This window comes from Dermacentor variabilis, chromosome 4, assembly GCF_050947875.1.
Source record: "Dermacentor variabilis isolate Ectoservices chromosome 4, ASM5094787v1, whole genome shotgun sequence".
Taxonomy (NCBI): domain Eukaryota; kingdom Metazoa; phylum Arthropoda; class Arachnida; order Ixodida; family Ixodidae; genus Dermacentor; species Dermacentor variabilis.
In genome coordinates, this window is record NC_134571.1 from 109,713,076 (window position 1) to 109,736,811 (window position 23,736).

Here is a 23,736-nt window from a genome sequence, read left to right on the forward strand (position 1 = left end):
TCAGAGCTGGCGTAGTGCTGCACTAATTTTACGTTTACGAGAGTTATGCGCACTGTTTCATTTATGTGTGAACATTAGGTTCAGTTTCGTTTTTTCGAGGTCGTTCATTAGACAAGAGGAAAAAAAAAAAGAAAAAAAAAAGAAAGGGCAGCGAGCTCCGACTAATGTAATTACCAAGAATAATAGCACAACTGAAGCAGACGCTTGATTTTATTTGCCGAGAGCGATCACAGTTAGCATTGGTCAAACGAGACTAACATCGCAGTAATTTTATTTGACACACAATGAATGACATGTTTACGTTGTACTGCAGGTACTAGAACGCACGTAGTACCCTGTCATCACACGCAGAAAAAGAAAAACTAACTATAGGATAACATACGAATTAAAAATGCACAAGCATTAATATTAATGCGTGTTTTGGCTTATCCCGGTGATCTTCATGAAAGGTGTACATTTTGACATTCAGAAGTAACAGCCAGGTTGGATTTGATGTCTTGGTTTTTCATCAGGCTTGAAATTCACATTTATATAATAAAATTTTACAGAAGTTATTCATACATAACTGAAACGCCATGTGTTGTGTTACACATGCTATAGAATGATGTTTTACACTGCAGTTATACCTACAAATTGCTTCAGTGAATTTTGCATTGTTGAATGTTGCCTTTAAACCTGACAAAAAATACAACCAGGACAATAAAAACAGCATTGCTAATACTGTTATTCAAATCAACTTCAACTGTGTGGCTGTCACATTTAAATGTGAAAATGTGCATTTCATAAAGGTTACTGTGATAATGACCATAGAGGAAAGCTGACAGTGATTTTCTTCAGTCCTCAGCTATTTAAGCTTCAAAAATAATACAGTGCAGAACGGTGCTTGGTAACAGATGTCTATGCCCCACATGGCTATTTTGTGGTTGCATGATGGTTTTAAATATCTAGACTCATTACTAAAAAACAATTACATTATATATTTCATGTGTATGGTAGTGGTATTGCCATTCTCATTAAGCTGCCACAGTTCCAGGATGGTATTGGGTAGTCTTGAAATGCAATCACATGAAACCCGTCCATGCGACATAACATGCTCAAACTACACCTTGTTTGGTAGGGGTGTGGCAAGCTGATTGAAACAAACGCTGACATTGATAATGAGCAAAAGAATGTAACTGCAGAGAGACAATAACAGTTGACGTGCTAATGCCTTGTCTACTGATGCATAGGACTGCAATGCTTATGGAGGAATTAATGAGTTTACAGACTTTGTAGTCGCATAATACGTACTTTGTGATGTTACATGAACACCAGTATGCGTGCTGGTGTGAAACATGTTGCAGTAACCACAATACAAGCACTTCAGATGACAACACAAGAACTAGAATTTCTATGTATATTACAATCTAACATGCACAGTAGTGCTCTCTGCGCATTTGATGAACACAAAATTATATTACACCAGCGCACAAAAAGTGAACACACATTGACATACATAATTCAAATCACAATTTGTTTTAGCTTGTGCCACATTTACACAAGCGTAATGACAAAGCATTAAGAGAACACTGAACCAGGGAAGTTCTTCAGTGCAGCAGATAAATGAAATCACAATCCTGATCCGACTCAGTAGATCACCAGCGTAACACAAACACAGTATTCTTGAGCACTGCACAACAGCGATGTCTCCTTGTCAGGGAAAAAAAAAATATGACGAAGAAGAAGAAAGGGGTGAATGATGGTTGGAAATGTCACATGAGCCGTCAACAAACAGAATGTCACAAGCACACATCTTTCCACCATTTCCTGAAGATGCCGAAGCACAGGGCGGGTGTCGAGAATGGGATGCACAGCAGGCAGTTCAAGTGCACAAAATGTTTGAAGTGGTAATGCTGCAGGCAGGGAAAGAACTCTTCAGATGCTGATGTCAACTGGTCTTGATGCACTTCTCCTTTCGTTTTCGGCACAGGTATTCGTTAACCACGTGGTGTGCCTGCGGATCCATGGGCTCTTGCTTGATCCTTCGGAACTGCCGGTCATCCTGCAATGCACACACCGCGTCAGTCGTCGAGGTCAGCCAGAAACTTGTAATCACAGCTTGCTCATTTCTCTTAGACTGTGGTTATGGCTTCAAATTCACAGTGCGACAAGAACGAGCAAGCTGTGAATGTACTTTTTAACAGCTAGATGATTTAGATACACTTTGAAACGGTGAGTACATGAGTGCGCACACGAAAAGAACACAATGCACCGTCGTCGAACTTGCAAAGGGCCGGTAAGCTTACCATAGCATACTGTGTCATGGACATGGCTGCTTGTTTTTCTTGTTTGTAGTTGTTGAGACGTTGCGTAAGAAACCTGGTGCAGTTGAACACAAGGGAAAAGGACAGTCAGCATGTATACCAAATTAACACACAATATAAACCTAACTGCAAGGGGGTACCTTTATACATGACCGCCGTAAAATTATTTAGTTAATAAACAAATCATGCAAATGTGTTTATCCCCTAAACTAAGTAATAAAACATTATGCCACGTCACGAGCAGTACGTTAATTCTCATGCATGTTCGTGAACGTGTGTAATTTTGCCGGGAGACTTCACAGAAGAAAAAGCTTGTTTTAAGACTGTTCGATACATTAGGCAACACAAGCGCGAGAGTTTGCTTACACTCATCCGCTAGGGCATATATAAACATCAGCGAATCATTGATGCATGAAAATTCCACGCGCGACGCTAAAATAATGAAGTGTGACCAAGTAAACGCTGCAGCTACAATAGTGCTCGCTCCTGTCTAGAGCCTGCCCAATAATGTGGAAGCCACCAAAAACGCAGGCCAGTCAAATCAAAGCTCGTATACATAGCCGCAAATATATTTAGCATTCCTGTTTCATCGCACAAGCCGCGATAAAACAAAACATCTACGTTTGATCGATCGACAATCGACCTCACCTTTTTTCCTTTGTCAGTCTTGTCGTAAGCTTCTTGACCCGCTGTATCCGATACATGAGATGGTAGTTTTGCTAAGTTCAAACAAAGCATAAGATGCAAGTAATTAGTAAACGCAGGACTTCCTTCACAAAATTAAATACGCATTCCAGCTGCGACGTCGCGCTTCACTAGGCAGCAACAGACGTACTACATACCTTTTGGATGGCGTTGTATCGCTTGAGCAGAGAGTAATACTTTTCGCAGTATGGTTCGGCGTTCGCATTTGTCTTCGGAGTTGCCGTGCTAGCTTCGCTCGCATTTCCATTTGACGTCGACGTCGATTCCCCGTTATCCATCGCACTGCGAATGTCACATCCCAAATATCTAGCTGCGCGCTGTCGCCGATTGACGACAAGCCGCCATGACGTCAGGCTGGTTCGTATCGTGCAAAGTTTGTCGTCTGCTGTTCGCTTAGTTTAGATAATTTGCTGTAAAATTCTACGGGCGTCTAAAAAACTATAAAGACACTCTAAGATTGTTTTTATACGTATTCTTATTTTACGCCAGTTTAAGTTAAGGCTTTGGCATTTTGTGTTATTACGTTCGTCGCGCCTTCTTGCGGCCACTTGCGGCAACCGCGTTTGTTGCGACGAGCAAGCCTGAGCGCTTTCAAGCAGGCGGATCTTTTGTTTTGTTTTCGAGCGACGTTTTCCACAGGTCTTGGCCACAAAAGTTTCTGTAAGGTGCCTGCAGCGCTTTCGTGTAAATCATTCAATCGTGAACGTTTGCCTGCTTGAGTGCTGGAAGAAGCGAGGATACTGTGCACTGACTGGGCGGCTCTTGGCTGGTCCGTGGCATGCTCCGGCATCGGCTACCGACGGCGTCGCGATCTCTAATCCGTGGCAGCCGCGGCGATGATCAAGTTCTCCGCGCTCAACTCGAACGACACATCGTCACCTCAGGATGACAACGGCTCGCCGGTGGTTACCAGGGAAGCCCAAGAGGAAGAGGCCTTTGGATTGTACCGTAAGGCGCTTGGTCAACTGCAGCAGGAGAGCCACGACGAGGCCCTAGCTTCGTTCCGCGAGCTGCTTGCGCTGCCGTTCATCAGCCGGTGCAGCGCGCCGCCTCAAGATGACAACAGCGACGCAAGAAGTGGAGGTGGAACGCTGCCTCCGGCGCTTATGCTCAAGTACGTGGCTCTTAAAAACCTCGGTGCTATCCACGTGCGGCTGGGAGACACTCGCGGCGCGGTCGCCGCCTACTTGGACGCTGCGGAGATCGACTCTACCGATGTCACGCTCTGGTACAAGATCGGTCGACTCGCTCTCGGGCTGTACTTGTATCCGCTCGCGAGGATCGCCTTCGAGGAAGGGCTGCGTTGCAGCGCGCAACACTGGCCCTGCCTCAGCAGCCTGATGACGGTTCTGTACGTCCTCAACGACCATTTAGGCTGCCTCGAATGCGCGGCTCGGGCGCTGCGGCTCGACCCCGGTTACGTGAAGGCGCTGGCATTGAGAGAGGCCGTGTACCGAGAGAATCCGGCTCTGAAGAGCTGTCAAGACGGCGTGTTCAGGGGCTGCGACCCGTCGGTATTCACGCGAACCGTGAGCAAGGAAGACGCGGAAGCTGTGCTCTCCGAAGCCAGGCAGCTGAGGGAGAAGCGCCGCGAGTTGTACACGCCCGGAAAGTTGCCCAGGCTACCACTGCGCAAGAAACTCGGCGAGGTGTCCTGGGTCGCCCTCGGTCAGGCAATGTTGGAACTGTACGAGTTCATAGCCACTGCAAAGCACGACAGTGACGTGTCGCTTGCTTGTAAAGTGGACCTGCTGAGGAGCGAGACCGATAACAAGCCCGTCGCCGAAGCCATCGACTTGAAGAAAGAATCCCCTTCAGACAGCCTGCAGCAAGGCAGTGGGAATTCGTCGGGCGACCTCGTCATTTGTATCAACCCTCCGAGCGATCCGACGTCGCAGGCCGAGTTACCTGAGGCTCAGCCACAGGTAGAACCTGGAGAACCGCAGTTAGCACAGCCTGCGGACTTGGGATCACTGGCCGAGCAGCTGACTGTTGTGACTCAGGAATTAGCTACGCCTGATGAAAACGGGGCATCGAGGGCAACACTTGGTGGAGGCAGGAGGGGCGGGAAGCGTAAGCGGCTTTCACTAGAGCACTTGGATCCCTCATTGAAGAGGCGCTCAGCAAGGGTTCGAAACACACTGCGTAAGACACAAGAGAGCATCAACTACCAGGAGCTCTTGACACAATTCCTACCATCCAGTCTCGCATACGAGGGCAAGGACGATAGGGAAGACAGCATCCCAAACTTCTCTGACCTGAACAGCGACCACACCTATGGCTTGACCCCAAACAGCAGTCTGCAGGAAGATGTTGACAAGGTAGTCTCTGACATGGAAGGCATAGAAAAAACTGAATCAGAAGATGTGCAGAAGTTTATTAATGACCATAGGGACAGGCACACCCTGATGGACCTTATGGAAGACTACCTGTGGGAGCTGAGCAGTCGAGAAGATCTTCTTTGGCCTCCTCGTTTGTGTGATATCTTTGTTGATGTCTACAAGAGCTTAAGACCTCATATAGAAAGACCATCTATCTTTGCAGGGCATGATGAAGCCCCAAACATTTTGCGACATGCTATGTCAACTTTGCTGTACTGTGAGTTTATGATGGACAAGGTTGTTGTGGCAAAGGCACAAGCTCAGCCATCTGTGTCAGTATCGCCAAGAAGTCCTGGCAACCAGTTAGGACCAGAGTTTCCTAGCAGCCAATTTGGGAGTGACTTAGAGTTTCTTGCTCAGATGTCGGTGAGGGAAGGTGTATTTGAAGAGAAATGGATCCCATTTGTTCTTCGTTCATTCTGGGCAGAGGCACGGTTTTTGATGCTTAGCGGTGAAATGGAATCTGCTGTGCAGGTGCTAGAAAATGTTCTTTGTCGAATAGATTATGAGAGTCCCACTGACACACAACCTGTGAAAGTACAGATAACAAATTGTAAAATGAATGATGTTATTTCGCGAGAGGTTGTTCAGGAGCAGCTTGAATCGTTGCAGAGATGCCAGTCTCTTGAAGAGGTGCATCGTCTTTATGAGCTTGGTAGGTATAAGGTGGTGGCTGACCTGTTGATTCAGACGTTTAAAAAGCCAGCCTCTAGAGGTCGCAAACTACATGCTAAAGCAAACATCCCTGAACGCCATGCTCAGCTCATACTCTTGCAAGAATCACTGTGGAATTTAAAGGACTACTCAGGCTGTCTGATTTGGGGTGAGGCTTCACTAAATGAAGCTCTGAACCAGTATCTTTCAGTTACAAGTGCAGCACTCAAGTGTGACTGGTCGAACACAATTGTTATAGTTCTCTCAGATATTCATCGTTGCATCAAGCAAGACATGGGACTACTTGGTTGTCTTGAGAGCCCAAAACTCACTAGAATGGCACATAACATCATTAAGCTGATCAATGTCCAGATGGATGTCAGTGAGTCTAGTAATGAGATGGCAGTACCCACTGTCATATCATGGAACATACTGTACTATATACTCAAATACGAGGAAGACAAGATACAACTTTTGGCTGCACGATCTGAGGGCCAGTCAGGTGTACCTAGCTTTGGCGAGACTGGAAAGAATGCTGGATTGACTGGTGCCATGCCTTCATCTTTGATGCTCTTCTTCACAGCCCATGAGCACTTGGGCAGGCGGTCATGGTGTACGATATCTGATGGTGTTCTTTTGTTCCTGTTTGTGGATGTTGTGACTCAAGAGCTTTCTAAGAAGTCCGCAGCTGCAAATGCTTTCCATGAAGATCTTAACAACGGCATTGAACAGTGCTTCTACTGTCTTTATGGGCACCCAAATCGTCGTGGGAAGGTTAAACACCTTCAAGAGCACAATGCAAAGCCAGTGAGTCTCACCTGGGATGGCTGCAAACACGTCTTTGACTTCTTCAAGCCACAGTATCTGCCTGGCTTCGATAGCTATAAAGCTAGCACTGTTTCATCGGAGCTTGAAGTGCTGCTGAAGCGCATCGCAGCACTGGTTCCTCCTGAGCAGGATCCTAGCAATATGGAAACGACAATAGCTGCGTACATTGATGGTAGTGTTAGTGCTTTTCCAACCCTTCCTGATACAAGTAATTTTAGCCCTGTGGTGCTTGAACTGTACTATCTGCTTGGTGACTACTACTTCAAGAACAAGGAATTTGCAAAGGCCATACGTTACTACACACTTGATGTCTGCCTGAACCCTAACCGACTTGACTCATGGGCAGGCCTTGCGCTTTCACGAAGTACCCAGATAGAGCAGCGGATTAACTCCTGCGAGCCAAAGAATGAAGTGACCATTCAGAAGAGGGCAGCGTCATCACTTAGGTGCTTTAAGCGTGCACTTCAGATTGATGCCAGTAACTCGGCGTTGTGGATCGAATACGGATCATGTGTCTACATGTTGCAGTCGAACGTCTCTCGACAACTGAAGCAAAGCAGCCAATCTGCACTGAGTGATGAAGCCGTCGAGGCTCTTGCTAAGCGGAAGAAGGAACTTTTGGATACAGCCAAGAACTGTTACGAGTCGGCGAGCCGCTGCGAGGAGGACTGCAGGGGCGCTGATGAGATGTGGCTCAACCACTACCTGTTGGGAAAGATCACGCACAAGCTGGGTTACTCGCCGGCCGTGTACCTCGACCACTTGTATCAGTCGCTACAGCATCTGTACGAAATGAACGCCAAGTATCCGCGGCGGATCTTGTACCACTCACCGCCTCCGCTTTCGATAGAATCGCTAGAGCTGTACTACAAGATACACGCGCTTTCCATGAAATACCTGCTCACGTACGAGGATACGCCGGCACCCAAGGACGAGCTACGCGCAATCTGGAAGTTTATTCAGAAGGCAGGAAGCAGCCCGTTCGCAAAGTTCCAGGAGAAGGCTGATCTCATGGAGTATTACTCGTCGTCGGAGGACGAGGAAGACGAAAGCGACGAAACTGGCGGAGAAGGAAAAGCCGGCGAGACGAGCAGGCAGGCCAAGAAGAGGAGCCTGGAGACTGACCACGACTACTACCATGCTAAGAAGCCACATCTGGAGCAGAAACGCGAAGGCGCGAAGCCTTCAACTGGCGACTCTCCTTCTCGAGCAGATGAGCGGGAATTGTCGGCTGTAAAAGACATTCTCGACTGTCTTTTGTCTGTTGTCAGCGACAAGCTGGTGGCCGAAGAAAGACAGGCGCCGTCGAACCGTGCATCTGTGTCCACGGCGGGAGCAGATGAATCCACGGCGAAGGCTAGAACGGACGGTCAAGGCGTCGCCCCTGCTACTGACTCGTGTCCCGCAAAAGACCCCGTGGAAGTGAAACAAGACAAGCGTGCCGATGCCCCGTGCCAAAGCCCTGCAAAGGAGCAGAGCGCAGTAGCTCAGCGAGACGAACAAATCAAGAAAGACGCTGACAGCGTCAAGAAAAAGCCCGCGCCTGGTCAGTCCTCTGATGCGTCAGAAGCAGCGAAAGCGTCCAAGCAGGTCACCTCGGCGCCGAACAGCGACCCGTTCTTGAAACTCGAAGAGGCCGAAATGAAGCAGGTCCTGCTGAAGACGTGCGTGCACGCCATGAAGGAGTGCGTGAGTCGCTTCCCGCAGCACTTCAAGAGCGTCTACTACCTGGCGCGCTTCTACTGCCACTCCAAGCGCTCATGCAATCTGCAGCTGGCGCGCGACTACCTGCTGGACTCGGCGATGAGCCGACCGACTGCAACGGGGTCGGATTCGGCGCCAGCCGTGCCCGGCCTGTTCGCCGAACGGAAGACCACCAACTTCTTCACGGGCATCTGGCACACGCCGGGCGACGAGATAGACCGCGCGGGGAGCTTCGCGACGCACATGCACCGTTCGATCGTGCTGCTGCTGGAGATACTCGAGCGGTGCGGCGACGTGGACATGCTGGCGCAGCTGGCGGTCCAGCTGAACCGCGAGCCGGAGCCGGAGAAGAAATACCTGCGCGACTTGGACCGCACGTATTTGGCCCGGAAGGCGTTCGAGACCGCCGTGATCCTGGCCAGCCGGCGGCTCGACGTGCTGATGAACGAGGAACCGCCTCCGGAAGACGACGTGCTGGTGTCCGCCCTGCTGGACGTCTACCGAGTGTTCCTGGTGTTCCAGAAGCAGGGCGTGTTCGTGGACGAGGCCGGCTCGGCGCTGGCCGAGTCGTACCGCCTCTACAAGCTGGGCGAGGTCGACTCGTCGCCGCCCATTGCCGAGCAAGCCGTCATGTTCTGCGCTCGGCGGCAGCACAGGGAATCCCTGCGCGCCTTGGAGGCGGCGGCGCACGGCTTCGATCAGCAACCGCTCTACGAAGTGGACGGAACTGCCGGGAGCTATTCGGACTCGCTCTGAGGCGTGTGTCGTGCGCGCATGTGTGGCGGTGACGCTTGGTGTGTTTCCCGTGCGGTGCTCCTAGGTCGTCGCGCAAATTGCCGAAGCCGAGCAGTGCCCAGAAGACCGACGTCACGCTTCGAGTGTCACGTTTCTCGGCGTTTCCTTGCAGCTTGCGGGACGCACGAAGACGCGCTATAACCTGGAAGTACAGTATTTAATGTATCGCTCTGGGTAGACTGGGGCGCGTTATTCAGGCATACTGACTCGCACATGCCAACGCTTCCTCCGTTAGTTCTCTCTGCGAGGCACAACGCAATGTTGGAACACAGCATCCGCATCTATGTAGATCACGTTCTAATTTAGTTTCGCACGCGCATGAATAACCGCCATTCATACTGATTCTGTTCTGCAGGCTCTGCATTTACTTTTGAAACGTTTGGCGTGTAAGAACAACGCAGTAGTGCAGTAATTTACCGGCGTTTAATTCACAGTGGCGTCATTAGACCGCTGCTGAAGGCGTTCGTGCCATTCTTGTGGTATATAAATTAATCGCTTAGAGTTGAATATCGAGCACGTATCAGTGTGACTTGACGAGTACATGGGCCTGCGTTTTTTTTTTTTTTTTTAAGAATGGCGGAAGGACTTCCTTTGGGACGCTATCTGCACTCTGTGGAGTGTCTGCGCGAGTCGCGCTAGCGCTTTGCGTCTCGCTTGCGTTGTACCGCGGTCTTGGAGGAGTGCGCGTTTCGGCGTGTGTGACGGCTAGTACAGTGCTCGTGCACAAGGCATAAAAATGTAAATAGTGTATAAAGAATTTGAAGCAAGCAGGGCATCGCCATTTAGCCTGCATCGCTCAGCTGTATAGCGTATCGGCTAAGCGGCTATGCTCTGCTTTGTCTAGAGTGCGTGACGCAAGTCGTGATCGACGAAATTGTGCGCGACACAATTTCTTCGGGGGCAGTTTCTTTTTTATTTCCGTGTATATATACGCCTCTGTTTTATTCCTAGGTCGCAATAAAGTACAATATTTTACACAGCTGCTTCTATAGTTTCTCTTTTTTATGTGATACCGCTGCTGCTTTAGCTACCCTTAGTATGACATATACGGTAGAATCGTGGTAGAATTTTATGTGTTTTTATTAGGGGTGTTCGAATAGCAATATTTCCGGCCCTTATCGAATACGAACATTCGAGAACAGCGACCGTAGGATGTCGAATCGAATGTCGAGTATTTTTAAATTCTTAAGAAGTGAAATATAAAGGCTTTTGCGCAGCCGCTCTGCTGGAAAATTAATCGGGGAGGTTGTTCACATCGTTTTAAACAAATAACGGCTTCCAAAAACTCGACGTCCGGTCATCTGAGGAGCTTGTAAATGAACTGACATATGATCGCATCTGGCGCACCATTAAAATAAAAAGTAATGACCCACAGGTGCAGTATGTAATGCACGTAGTGTGTTGCGTCGGTAGATGCTAACTGTAGTACTACAACACCGCGCGTAGTTTTAATTAGATGCGAACACAATGAGGACGTACCCTAACCCGGGCATCATGAATAAAATTAATCCGGACTGCGGGGTTTCAGTCTATTGTAGTAAGTGTGGGGGTTTGCTCGATTTACAACACATGCTGTGGCGCTGCTTGGCGTTGGCCGGTGATGGTTCTCGAGGTGAACAGTGGTGGCAGCGAATGCTGCACAGTGAAGTGCTGGCGGACCAACTCAGGGCTGTCCAGAGGGCCCGTGTGATGGCAGAGGGGCTCGGCCTCTCTGTACCGACGTGGGAGCGGCCCGCATCAGTCCCAGACTGATCCCTCAGGACCTAAATAAAGTTCTTCATACCATACCATACGGTGAGATTGTCCCGCCGTTTTGTCGGAAGTGAGAAAAATTCTGATGTCGCAGTGATCGCTCCCATCTTCCCAGCCATGTTACGCAACATTTAGGCCAAGCGAGTGTCGCCAATCGGGCTGCACTTCTTTTGCTGTCTCTGGCCGGACAGTGCAAAAAGAGTAAAGGAGAGTTGCGGTGTTTAATGAAATGACGTGTAAGAAGATGGTCAATCTATCCCAGTACAACTAAATCGCTGATGTCGGCTAAGAACGCAGGATAGGTACAGTGAAAAAGGGGAGCACGAAAGCTTGAAGAGGGTGGTGAGGTCGCTTTGACATTGCTGCACCAGCCTCCCGAAATGTCATTGATCCCGCGCCAGGCCGCAAGAGAATTTGGGCGTTTCCAGTCCAGCCGCCACCGACAACCGCACGCGACGTCACTCTACTAACCCTTTAAACCTAACATGCTGAGGATGACGAGGCCGCCTTTGACGAAGATAGGTCCTCCTATCGAAACTTTGGCCAGCCTTTCTGAGGCACCTTATCCCTGTTTATAACCTTTATACCACATTCCACTGGGTATGTATCCACGGGGCTGCTGGGTGTATGTGCCACTGAGTATGTACCCCAGGGGCCAACGGGCATCTGACACTCTTCAATAAAATTTTTTTTGTCGTCAACTTGGGTCGCTGCAAGTATCACAACAACATCACGCCTACACGGTGACATTCACGTAATGCCATTTTTCTTCGAAATGAGGGTTGGTCTTGACGTTGAGTGTTTCTCCTTTTCCGGCTCTTAAAAAGCGCGTTCTTGCCAAAAATGACCTTCAACATCGCGTTTGTGCTCTTTAAGGGCTTTGCGTAGGAGATATTGAGCTAAGAGGCTTTTGCTGCCACCGAAGCGGTTTAGAATGTTGTGATTTTCTTGTTAATCATACAATAATGAAGTATTTGTCAGAAGACTACAAATATTACCAGAGTGACTGCAGCGGATATGAGCGATAACACGCAGGCTTGTGTGTCTATTGTTCGGCTCCAATAGCAATGCACACTAAGGCCCGTGCCTGCGCATAGATGGTTGGATCGAACCGATGATGCCGCAAGCACAGCAGCGCGATGTTCAAACCGCACGCATGCTTCTCTTATGCCGTCGCCAACTACAGTTTAGCTGTATAACGAATGACCTGTATACCGAAGGAGTAACTCTGTCCCTGTTCCGTGAGCTGTGCACTGCGCGACCTTTGCAGTGAAGTGACCTGTATGACGAATCATTCCGGAGGTTCCGAGCACTCCGTTATAAAAGCGTTCGACTGCATTACACTTTGACATGACTGGCACGTATACGTCGCGTCTCACATAGCACCAGCTAGAGCATTTGTGTGCGCTCTAGCTTCCATTCGGTTACTCGAATTATTCACTTTCTTCATTGTGTCACGAGCGGGAGTGTGTCAGTTTGTCCCATTCTCGCCTCGTGGCAGCTAACGCATTAGCTGCCACGGACAAGGAAGGTGGCTTTGTTGTCTTCAAGGAAGGTGATTTTAATACGAAAGCCTGCTCTGCGATTGCCTCTGTGTTCCACCAGTGAAGTAATGTATCTCTCAGAAAAATCAAGCTAGAAGCAAAGCGTCTTTGTAAGAAGGCAGACCTTAGTCAGTTGGTTCGTGAAATTGACAACGCAAAATCTGGTTGCCTTCAAATTATGTTTAGTGCGAAGACGCACAAACCCGATTGCCCATTAAGGGTAATAGTTTCAGAAACAGGGTCATGGCAGAAAAAGTTCGCTCTTTTCTTGCAAGATAAGCTGCGAATTCTTAATATTGACGACCCATTTTTGGTTAGGAGCTCTGCAGAAATCGTAGATTTCCTGAAAGAAAATGCTGAAAAAAGCTTATCAGCTTGCTCCTTTGACATGAAGGACTTGTACTGCTCCTTGCCTCAAAAGAAACTAATAACTTGTGTAGAAGAGTGCATAGACGAGTATGGCGTGGTTTCGTTCCAAAATTCAGCAGGTTTGTCCGTTCAGGGCTCTTTAGATATGCTTAGTTGCTACCTTCACTCTACATATGCAGCATGGAATGACGACATATTCATTCAAAAGCAAGTTGTTTGCATCGGTTCATGTTTGGCGCCCATACTAAGTGACATTTTTCTAGCTCACCATAACAGAAACCTGTCCCGTGCCTTGTCGGAGCACAGGGTGGTTAAAGTTGTCAGATACGTTGACGACTATCTTGTTCTTTTTGAACCAGACGCACGTTTTACAGTAGGCAAGCTTTACGAAGTATTTTATGCAGGCCTTAGCCCACTTACTCTCACGGTTGAAGAGCCCTCCAATAACGTGCTGCGCTTCCTAGATATTCAGCGCGAGTTCATGGAACGGCACACGTGTTGGGAGTATAAACCTAGAGCTAATAAGCCCCTGTTATCGTATAGGTCAGCCCACTCGAAGCTCGTCAAGAGGAGCATTGCCAACTTATGCTTTGGAAATGCTCTAAAGAAGTCTTGCCACCACAAGATCCATACGAGCCTTATGGATCAATCGGGAAGGTTATCAGCAGCAGCGTTTCCGGAATCAGTGCAAGTTTCGGTCGTCGAGGGGCTGCTAAAGAGGTGCAGGTCAGATAGCACAATTCAGGACACGGCAAATCAAGGGACGGAACGTAGAAGGAAGGTAGCGGTAGTGCCCTACCTGCATAGAACGGCACATAAACTTAAGAAAATGGCTAGCCGGGTGGACACAAAAGTGGTCTTTTCCGCACCAGAAATGCTGGCAAAAGTATGTCGATTGGCGGACCCGTACCGTAAGCCAGCTGCCGGATGCTCTACGAATCATCGAAAAGCGCCAGTGGGATGCGTAGAGACTGTTGTATATGAGCTTCCGCTGTCCTGTGGGAAAAAATACATCGGACAGACAGGGAGATGTCTTAATGACCGATTACGGGAACATTGCCAAACTGTAAAAAATAAGCAATACGGTCATCTATTAACCCACTGTCAAGAACGCGGCTGTGCGCCGGTGTATGAATCTTGCCGGGTTCTTGCGAAGCACAAAGATAAAGACGTGCGAGAGATCATTGAAGCTCAGGCTATCTGGCGGAATAGAGACACGTGTGTTAGTGCCCCTTCAATCGACCTGTTAGATAAGGAAACGGCTTTTTTGGATGGGTAAGATTTGGATAAGGTGGCGCCACTGTGCATGGGTTATATAGGTGTATTTCCTGAAAATCACGTTGTTGAAGTTAGCGCATTGTGTTGTCGTCTCCATTCTGTCCTTGTTTGCTGGCGCTAAATATGCTTTCAATTTACCAACACGCCCAACAAATGGCAATACTACACTTTTCTTCTCACGCTTTCGCCATACCCTCCTCCTCCTCTTTCCTCCTCGTGCTCTCTTCGCTATCGCCGTTCTTCATGCCCCGCTGCGCTTCGCGTTCGCTCTTTCATCTTTCGCTGAGCTCGTCCGCTCGGTTACGCCGACGCTCAACGCAGGAACGGGGGCCTAAGATCTGCGCACTGAAGTTATGGACAATGAAACGAGACGTACGTCTCCCTTTCTTTGTTTCTTGAGCTGTTTCGGCGATCGTACATGTGTGGGTAAGTTCCAGTTCTCTGTTCGTTGTAATCATTTTTATATTTTCAATGCTTCGTCATTCTTAATATAAGCTAGCCGAATCTTCAGTCATCGTCCATTTCACACAGCTTAGCGCGACGAGAGCCATCGGTGGCGGCAAGTGCGGATACGCCGGTGCGTTTGCGTTCACCATCGATGCACAGCAAACAGTCACGTGGCGGATGCAACCAGAGTTGGGAAGCGCGAGGAAGGAAAATATACCCTAAAAGGAATACTCATGAACATGCTAAGACGGCAAAATGGCGAGTACAAATCGGAGTTTTCGCCTTCGTAGCCCGAGCTTCGGAGCCGTTGCAGCTGCGTAGACGAAGACAGATAATTCTTATGAGACACGAAGCGCTTCCGCATGAACGGCTCCTTTAATAATGTTAGAACTACTGGACCATAAAAAAGCAGCGTCGGAAATGTACAGTGCTCAGCGATTGAACTGCAATACTCAGAACGCGCGGATGCCACCGTCTTTTTCTTTCGTTTTTCTTTTTGCTCCCCAGGTGAGCTCTACGTGATCGCCGTGGGGCCAAATGCAATCACAATGCGCCACAATGTGACTTCGCTACGCTGTATACGACGATGCATCAGCTCGGTTGCCACAGCGCTTACAGTCGGTGCCAAAAGGGCCGGCGACCGTGCCCTTCGAGCATCGCGTTTCAATTGCTGAGCACTCTACGTACTGTTGCCTACAGAACGCGCGTATTCAGTGCTTCCTCCGTTCCATCCGGTGAGGCCGCGATGAAAAACGATTGAAGTGAATGGCCTAAGTAGCTACAATCATGCTTCAGTAACTGTTCGTGCACCCAAAAACGCAATATGTTTGATCAGATTTGGTGTCACATGGTTCATCATCATCATCATCATATCATCATCATCAGTCTGGCTACACCCCCTGCAGGGCAAAGGCCCCTCCCATACTTCTCCAACTACCCCGGTCATGTGCTAATTGTGGCCATGTCCCTGCAAACTTCTTAACCTCATCCGCCCACCTAACTTTCTGCCGCCCCCTGGTACGCTTCCCTTCTCTTGGAATCCAGTCCGTAACTCTTAATGACCATCGGTTATCTTCCCTCCTCATTATATGTCCTGTCCATTCCCCACTTCTTTTTCTTGATTTCAACTAAGATGTAATTAACTCGCGTTTGTTCCCTACCCAATCTGCTCTCTTCTTATTCCTTAACGTTACACCCATCATTCTTCCATAGCTCGTTGTGTCGTCCTCAATTTAAGTAGAACCCTCTTCGTAAGCCTCCAGGTTTCTGCCCCGTAGGTGAGTACTTGTAATGGATGGATGGAAAACTTTATTTGGTCCTGCAAGTAGTGATAATTAACCACTAAGCGGGCCGCTCCCACGTCGGGACCGGAAGGCCAAGCCTCATGGCCACGTCGTGAGCCTACTGGACAACGGTGCTGGTAAGACACAGCTGTTACACACTTTTCTCTTGAGGGATAATGGCAACCTGCTGTTCATGATCTGAGACTGCCTGCCAAACGCACCCCAGCCCATTCTTCTTATTCTGATTATTTCAATCTCACGATCCGGATCCGCGGTCACTACCTGCCCTGAGTAGATGTATTCCTTTACCACTTCCAGTGCCTCGCTACCTATCGCAAACTGCTGTTCTCTTCCGAGACTGTTAAACATTACTTTAGTTTTCCGCAGATTAATTTTAAGACCCACCCGCCTGCTTTGCCTGTCCAGGTCAGTGAGCATACATTGCAATTGGTCCCCTAGCTTAGTTACTAAGCAAGGCAATATCATCAGCGAATCGCAAGTTACTAAGGTATTCTCCATTAACTCTTGTTCCCAATTCTTCCCAATCCAGGTCTCCGAATACCTCCTGTAAACACGCTGTGAATAGCATTGGAGAGATCGTATATCCCTGCATGAGGCCTTTCTTTATTGGAATTTTATTGGAATTGGTTACGCCGGCTTTGTCTCTTTAACGCATAATCTGATTCTTGCCTATTCCTAATTTCTTCTTCACTGCTTTTAGGCATCCTCCGTTCCTCGGAGCATGTTCAATTCTATCCATATTTCACTTCTTTATGTCAGCTGTCTTGCGCTTGTTGATTAACTTGGAGAGTTCTGCCAGTTCTATTCTAGCTTTAGGGTTAGAGGGTTTCATACATTGACGTTTCTTAATCAGATTTTTCGTCTCCTGCGATAGCTTACTGGTACTCTGTCTAACGAAGTTACCGCCGACTTCTGTTGCACACTCCTTCATGATGCAGATAAAATTGTCGTTCATTGCTTGAACACTCAGGTCCTCTTCCTGAGTTAAAGCCGAATGCCTCTTCTGTAGCTTGATCCGGAATTCCTTTATTTTCTCCCTTACCACTAACTCATTGATCGGCTTCTTATGTACCAGTTTCTTCCGTTCCCTGTTCAAGTCTAGGCTCATTCGAGATCTTACCATCCTATGGTTACTGCAGCGCACCTTGCCGAGCACGTTTCTAGTCTCGCCATTGGGGTTCCTCCACGTACACTTTCGGTTATCCCGCTTGCGGATGAAGGTATTCATTATCGGCATTCTATTCTGTTCTGTAAACTGTATAATAACTCTCACCTGCTATTCCTAGAGCCTATGCCATATTCCCCCACTGACTTGTCTCCAGCCTGCTTCTTGCCTGCCCTGGCATTGAAATCGGCCATCAGTATAGTGTATTTTGTTTTGACTTTACCCATCGCCGATTCCACGTCTTCAAAGAAGCTTTCGACTTGCTGTCATCATGACTGGATGTAGGCGCGTAGACCTGTGCGACCTTCAATTTGTACCTCTTAAGTTTCACAACAAGACCTGTCACCCACTCGTTAACGCTATAGAATTCTTCAATGTTACCAGCTATATCTTTATTAATCAAGAATCCGACTCCTAGTTCTCGTCTCTCCGCTAAGCTCCGGTAGCACATGACGCGCCCGCTTTTTAGCGCTGTATATGCTTCATTTGTCCTCCTAAACTCACTGAGCCCTATTCTATCCCATCTAATGCACGCTAATTTCTCCAATAGCAATGCTAGACTCGCCTCACTAGATAACGTTCCAGCGTTAGACGTTGCCAGGTTCAGATTCCAATGGCGGCCTGTCCGGATTCAGAGATTCTTAGCACCTCGGATCCTGCTGCGTCACAGGTCTTACCGTCGCCGTGGTCTGTTGCTTCGCAGCTCCTTGGGACTGAGGTCCGGGGTTTGATTGTTGTGTTCATATAGGAGGTTGTGGCTAAGTACTGCACGAGGGCGGCCAATCCTGCTCTGGTGAGAGAGTGCGTTACCGGTTCTGGTCACCGGGGTCAGGCCGCACTCCAGGCCTGTTTATACAATTTTATCGACACGCGGTTTTTTTTTAATCCGGTGAAAAATTGCGCGGCACCGTTTTTTGAACCACGGTCCTTTTGCACGCGAGGCTGATGCTCTACCTCTAGGCAATGTAAAACAGAGAAAACGACGGACCAACGTAGCTGGCGGTAGCGCCTGCTGAGTCCGGCTCAGCTGAGACATGTCATTACATTCATGGCGCCGCCACATGAAGGTGCCACCGGTCCTAACTCATCCCGCGCCTGGTGCCTATACCGATCCGCTCGATCGCCCGGCAGATCGGTACCGACCGGCAGATCGGCGGATCGGAGTGCGAGCGACGGGAGTCGTCACGCGTTTGCCGGAATACCGGAGAGAGAGAGGGAGAGAGAGAGAGAGAGATGAGAAAGGCAGTATCCAGTTTGCTAACCTGCACTGGGGGAGGGGTAAGGAGCGACAGCAAGATCTTTTTAAAAAATCACACTCATGAAAAGAGTGGGAGAGGAAAAAATAGAAACACGCACGCACGCACGCACGCACGCACACACACACACACACACACACGCACGCACGCACACACACACACACACACACACACACACACACACACACACACACACACACACACACACACACACACGCACGCACGCACGCACGCACGCACGCACGCACGCACGCACGCACGCACAAACACACACACACACACACACACACACACACACACACACACACACACACACACACACACACACACACACACACTGGAGTGTCACAGTCATTCAAGCAGGTCGCTTGACCGGAGAAACCACAGTAGCGCCTTCGCCGCCTTCTGGTGTGAAGGTCGCATCAGCCGACACTCCAAGAGCATTTGCTCAGAAAATGGCAGGTCATCGAGGCGTGGCAACGCCTTCACGAGCGACTGTCTCTGGGAGGTGTAGTAAGGGCAATGACAGAGGACATGTTCGAGTGTTTCCTCGCCGCCGCAACTGTCACAGGCGGCACTGTCAGTCATTCCGATGCGACAAGCAAGTGCATTTCTGGAAGACACTCCTAGTCATAGTCGGCAGAGAACAGTTGTCTCGATTCGGGATAGTCTAGATGGAATGTGTAGTCGGAGGGATGGGTCCAGGCGGTGCAGTCGGGCATGTCGGAAAGCTGGCGTGTTCCACGTGGATCGTGTGGTATACGCGCTAGTATGCGAAGCTTTGCTGCTGCGTCAGTTCTTGATAGGGGGATGGGTTCCTTCACGGTATCTTCGTGAGCCCTCCTAGCCCGGAATACCGGACACGCTAAAACGCTAATGATTATAACAACAAAAATTTATATATACTCTGCATTCCAATCCAACGACAGCTCGGTGGGTAAAACTTTAGCGCACTTCTTCTACCTGCCATAAAGTACTCATACGGTCGTGCCTCAACGTACGGACAACTGGAATAACGGGCAATTTGCGGGGCCACACTTATGGAATGCATTAACCCCTTGATAAGAAAGTTTTAGCCTGACCGCAAATCTGATAAAGTTTACGGAATTCCGGAATACCAGAGCCTTTGACGCAGTAACAGCGCTGGTAGCGCTATGCGCTATGTTGTGACACTTCAATGACTTAATTGTTAGAAGCAGTGCTGCCATTTTAGCGATCTTGTCGCTAGACTTATCAACATTCTTGTCTGCTAGCGACAAAATTTTCTGTTCAGCGACCGGCGATACTTCAACGAAATGACAGAAGAATTGGCGGCATTTTAATGACTTAGAATCGAAGTTAGAAAAGTTACTTTAGAAATGGCGTTCTAGGACGCATGTTATAATAAAAAAAAAACGTATTAAGCTGTCGAAAGAGCGGTCGCAAACGCATGTTTTCTTTTTTACTTTTTTAGAAAAAAAAAGGATTTTAATGGAGCTTAAGGCTGCATATTCCGCAATTTCACTGTATAACTTCAACTGGTGAACGTTGACAAGTTTAACAGCATGAAAACTAATTGCAGTTGAGATTTAGGACGTTGCAGGCGCAGAATCAGACTCTATAGTAAAGATTAAATTTCGAAGAGGCTGGGCTTGTTCCCGTGAATCTGAACGTGTCGCTCTCGTTTCTCACTCATTTCGGACAACTCAATACAGCATGAAGCGTCCAGGTGAATTAAGAGGCAGAAAAGTAATTTGACCTCACATGGCCGGTCTGGAGCACGTGTGGTTGTCTGGAACAGTAGATTCGCGCTCCGGACCCGCCGTTGAGCTACATAAAGATCACGCAGTTGTCATCGCCATGTTAACAGCGTGCAACCAGGCGCGTGTTGATTAAAGAATGTTCTCCTTTCACGAACGCCGAAAATTTTAAAATTTGCAGAGGTGTAGTAGTCCAAGTGCCTTAATTTTCGTGCCAAGAAAATCAAGTTATTCATGTGTCTTTAATTGTCCCGGATTTCCAACCTTACAATCTGAAGGTAAAAGCGAAATTTCAGCTCGCCTCATCCGTTGTTATGTAGATAATGGTAAATTAAAAGTGTTATACACCCTGACGTTATATTTACTGTTTATACCTCACATGCATGGACACTACACACACGTGAAACGCTTCGGTCAATGATTTACGCCACGTTAGCCTAGGTTACTGTTTTCCAAAACGCTTACTTTATTTAAAATTCATTCAACAGTTTTAGCGATAGCTTTAGCGACTCTGATACAAGATTTAGCGGAAATTTAGCGGCTTGTCTGTTTCAGTGTAGCGACATGTGCCAGAAAAATGGCAACACGTACTGGAACTTAGAAACTATTCTATGCTGGGTCATAAATTATTATCATAGAAGGGGGAGTGAAAGTCCACCATGTGCTAATCAGTGTTGCTTTTGCATCAGCAGTAGGCAGAACAGATGATCGTCCTAACACGTGCTCTAGTTGACGTCAGCGTCCCAACGTGGTGGGACCACCGCTGCAGCGCGCGTGTTTGTCCGGTGTTCAAGGTGTTTTACGCTTACGGACAGGCTAAAACTGATATACGACCACCGCAGGCTTCCACTAAAATTCAACAAGGAAGCCGGCACGCAAGCCGGTACATAGGTTGTTGTTCGTCCCCCTTTTACTGCTTGCTCTTCCCGTGGCAATACGGGAACTCGTTGCCCGGACAGAGCAAAAGTGAGCAATGCCTTCAGTTGCCCACGTATTTTACTTGCGATGGCACGTTATAGTGATTGCACTGCCTCATGAAGCCTCGTATCTCAAGCCTCTTGTGTGTCATATGTGCCTCCAAAATGCGCGATCACGCAAACATCTTTCTTGAGACGGAGAATTGTACACGTATTTTTTACTGGTTCGTGTCACCTTTTCAGAAGTATATTGTATGTAGTCATGCAAAGAAAGACCGAGAAATACACTAATGTGTGCACCAAAATCTTAGAGGCTGTAGGAGTCATTCGCCGAGTACATCCTATAGGTGACGCCACATTAACGCACAGCAGCAAACAAAGATGATTCACCAAGGCACGCAGAAGTATCTGCGCATTACAAGCGCGAGTTTCTCAACGTGCCTTTGCCGCTGCAATCTACGAAAGAGCCCGAAAGTGAACGGAACTGTGTGCAAGAGACTCACTTGAGTTTGCTATCGGAAATCGTTTTATAGTCGCAGTTTTATGCGCGGAGCCGTAAGGCGTTCAAGTATTGTTAATCGTTGGAACGAGCGGAACTTGACTACCCTACAAACACATACATCGTGCTCCTGGAGTCTTAATTCAAGCGTTGAACGGGCCTTCACCGGGAGGGTGAAATCCTCTCAAGTTTTCATGCTCTGTAGCCTCAATATGTTCACCCGACGTGCATTTCACGTCCTTCATATTAATTTTATTTGTCGGCTTCACGACGTACGTGATGTCGATAGTTGCAAAAACAGTGCCTGTAATGCGCGCCTTCCTCCGAGTTTGGAACTTTCGGTATTTGTCTCACAGGTCTCGAAGTTTGAACGATTGAAATAAGCAGAAAAAAGAATGTCGGTTTACTTAGACGTGTCGACGTGGGCGTGGACGAACGAGCCGCCTTTTGGAGGCGAACCCAGGCAGTTTGGATCGACCGAATTAATTATGCAAACTAAAAAGCATAAATACGAAAATCTGCTCCCGAATTTAAGCTGCCGGTTTACTGCGGTCTCCTGCACAGGTTAGTTTTGAAATCTTTCATAAAACATGTGTAGCCGGCGCGAACAAAAACTCTAGTCCTTCTTGTTTGTATACTTATAGCTCCCCTCGTCGAGCAAATTCTGCAGTTTCTTTTTTCCCATATCGCTAGAGCGCAGTGACACCAACGCCCTTCTGACAAGGCGTGGTCGACAGCTCTGAATGTTTAGACGCGCAGAAAGGGGAGCTTGCGAAAACCTGTGCGTGCGCGAGTCGAAGCGGCCCCCTTTTCCAGAGACGCGTGCGGTGGTCTGTAAAAACACGGGAAACTTGTGCGCGGCGCTTGTTAGCTTTCCATCTTCTCGTGCCGCGCAGTTATCGCCTGCTGTGTGACTTGGCTCGTGCAAACGACTGACGCCTGTTTCTCACGCGCTTAGCATCCTTCACGTGATGCTCATGGCCGTTGCAGGCACTTCCCGATAACGGCCTTCGAGAAACAATGTAAGTGTAATCCTTTTCAGGTGTGCGACGGAGGCACAACTTATCTGGGTTTTGCTTCGGCGTCATAGAGAACATGAAGTAGGGGGGATATGGAGGGGGGGGGTTCAGAAACGCTGCGCTTTTATGTACAGTAGGAAAGCAAATGTCTAAAGACCAGGGCATCAGAAAGGAAAGACAAATCTAGCGCAGCCGTGCTACGAGGAATCGTCTCAGTACATTGAATTGGTTGAACAGGCACCCTTGATTTAAGCCTGCATGTCTATAGACTGCGAAGAGAAACGAACATTTCGCGGTATCTGCGCCTCCAAACATTTGTTTGCTGGCAACTGCGAGTCGCCCTTTCCGCAAAAATGTGAATTGTTCCACTTCAAGAACAGGATAATAATAATAATAATAATAATAATAATAATAATAATAATAATAATAATAATAATAATAATAATAATAATAATAATAATAATAATAATAATAGTAATAATAATAATAATAATAATAATAATAATAATAATAATAATAATAATTCTGAGCTCATTGAACACGTCCAGAATAAATTGATATCGATATTTAAGCACAGCTTCTGCCGCTCTGGCGACCATAGTACAGCCCTCTCAAATACACCTCTACTTACAACTTTAAAACCATGACGTTATTAAATCAGACCCGTTCCTCTATAATGTGGGCCATGGCATCATACATCGTCCGAAGCTTCTTGAACATGTGTAATTTTCCGTGCCGCAAAAGCATACCAGGTAGCATTCCGCGGTTTCTGTGCGTCCTTACACCATCCTATGTTTCGACCGAAAAAGGAGTGTAATAAGTTTTCTGCCTCTATTGACATATTTCAGAGGTCACTTCCTGTGTTTCGTATATATGTGGATAATCATGTTGTATGATTTACTACCTTTAAACACCGCCTCCTCGTTTTGTCTTGCGTATTACATTTTAAGTGTGTCAGTAAGGCTCCGTAGCCGTACCTGGGCGCTATAATAAACGTTTTATGGTACCTAGAAAGGGCGGGAAGGGTTCCGAGGTGTTCATTGCGCACAATGCGGCTGTATCCCGCTTTTTGAAGAA

General features: G+C 47.9%; 3 protein-coding genes across 3 annotated transcripts in view; 2 read left to right on the forward strand and 1 right to left on the reverse strand.

Moving 5' to 3' along the window:
• Window positions 1-192: 192 nt before the first annotated feature.
• Window positions 193-3,489, reverse strand: LOC142579614 (uncharacterized). The gene is made up of 4 exons (XM_075690004.1): window positions 3,146-3,489; window positions 2,952-3,022; window positions 2,286-2,358; window positions 193-2,041 (listed from the first exon to the last, which is right to left on the reverse strand). Exons 1-4 carry the CDS (start codon window positions 3,284-3,286, stop codon window positions 1,928-1,930), a joined length of 399 nt encoding a protein of 132 aa, XP_075546119.1. The 5' UTR covers window positions 3,287-3,489; the 3' UTR covers window positions 193-1,927.
• Window positions 1,965-23,736, forward strand: part of LOC142579613 (acid-sensing ion channel 3-like) — a 57,316-nt gene continuing 35,544 nt past the window's right edge. Inside the window, exon 1 of the mRNA XM_075690003.1 lies at window positions 1,965-2,072. Within this exon, the coding sequence (XP_075546118.1) occupies window positions 2,047-2,072 (26 nt within the window). The 5' untranslated portion in view covers window positions 1,965-2,046. The remainder of the gene's footprint in view (window positions 2,073-23,736) is intronic.
• Window positions 3,587-10,353, forward strand: LOC142579612 (calcineurin-binding protein cabin-1-like). The gene has a single exon (XM_075690002.1). The coding sequence runs from the start codon at window positions 3,845-3,847 to the stop codon at window positions 9,329-9,331; it is 5,487 nt and encodes a 1,828-aa protein (XP_075546117.1). The 5' UTR covers window positions 3,587-3,844; the 3' UTR covers window positions 9,332-10,353.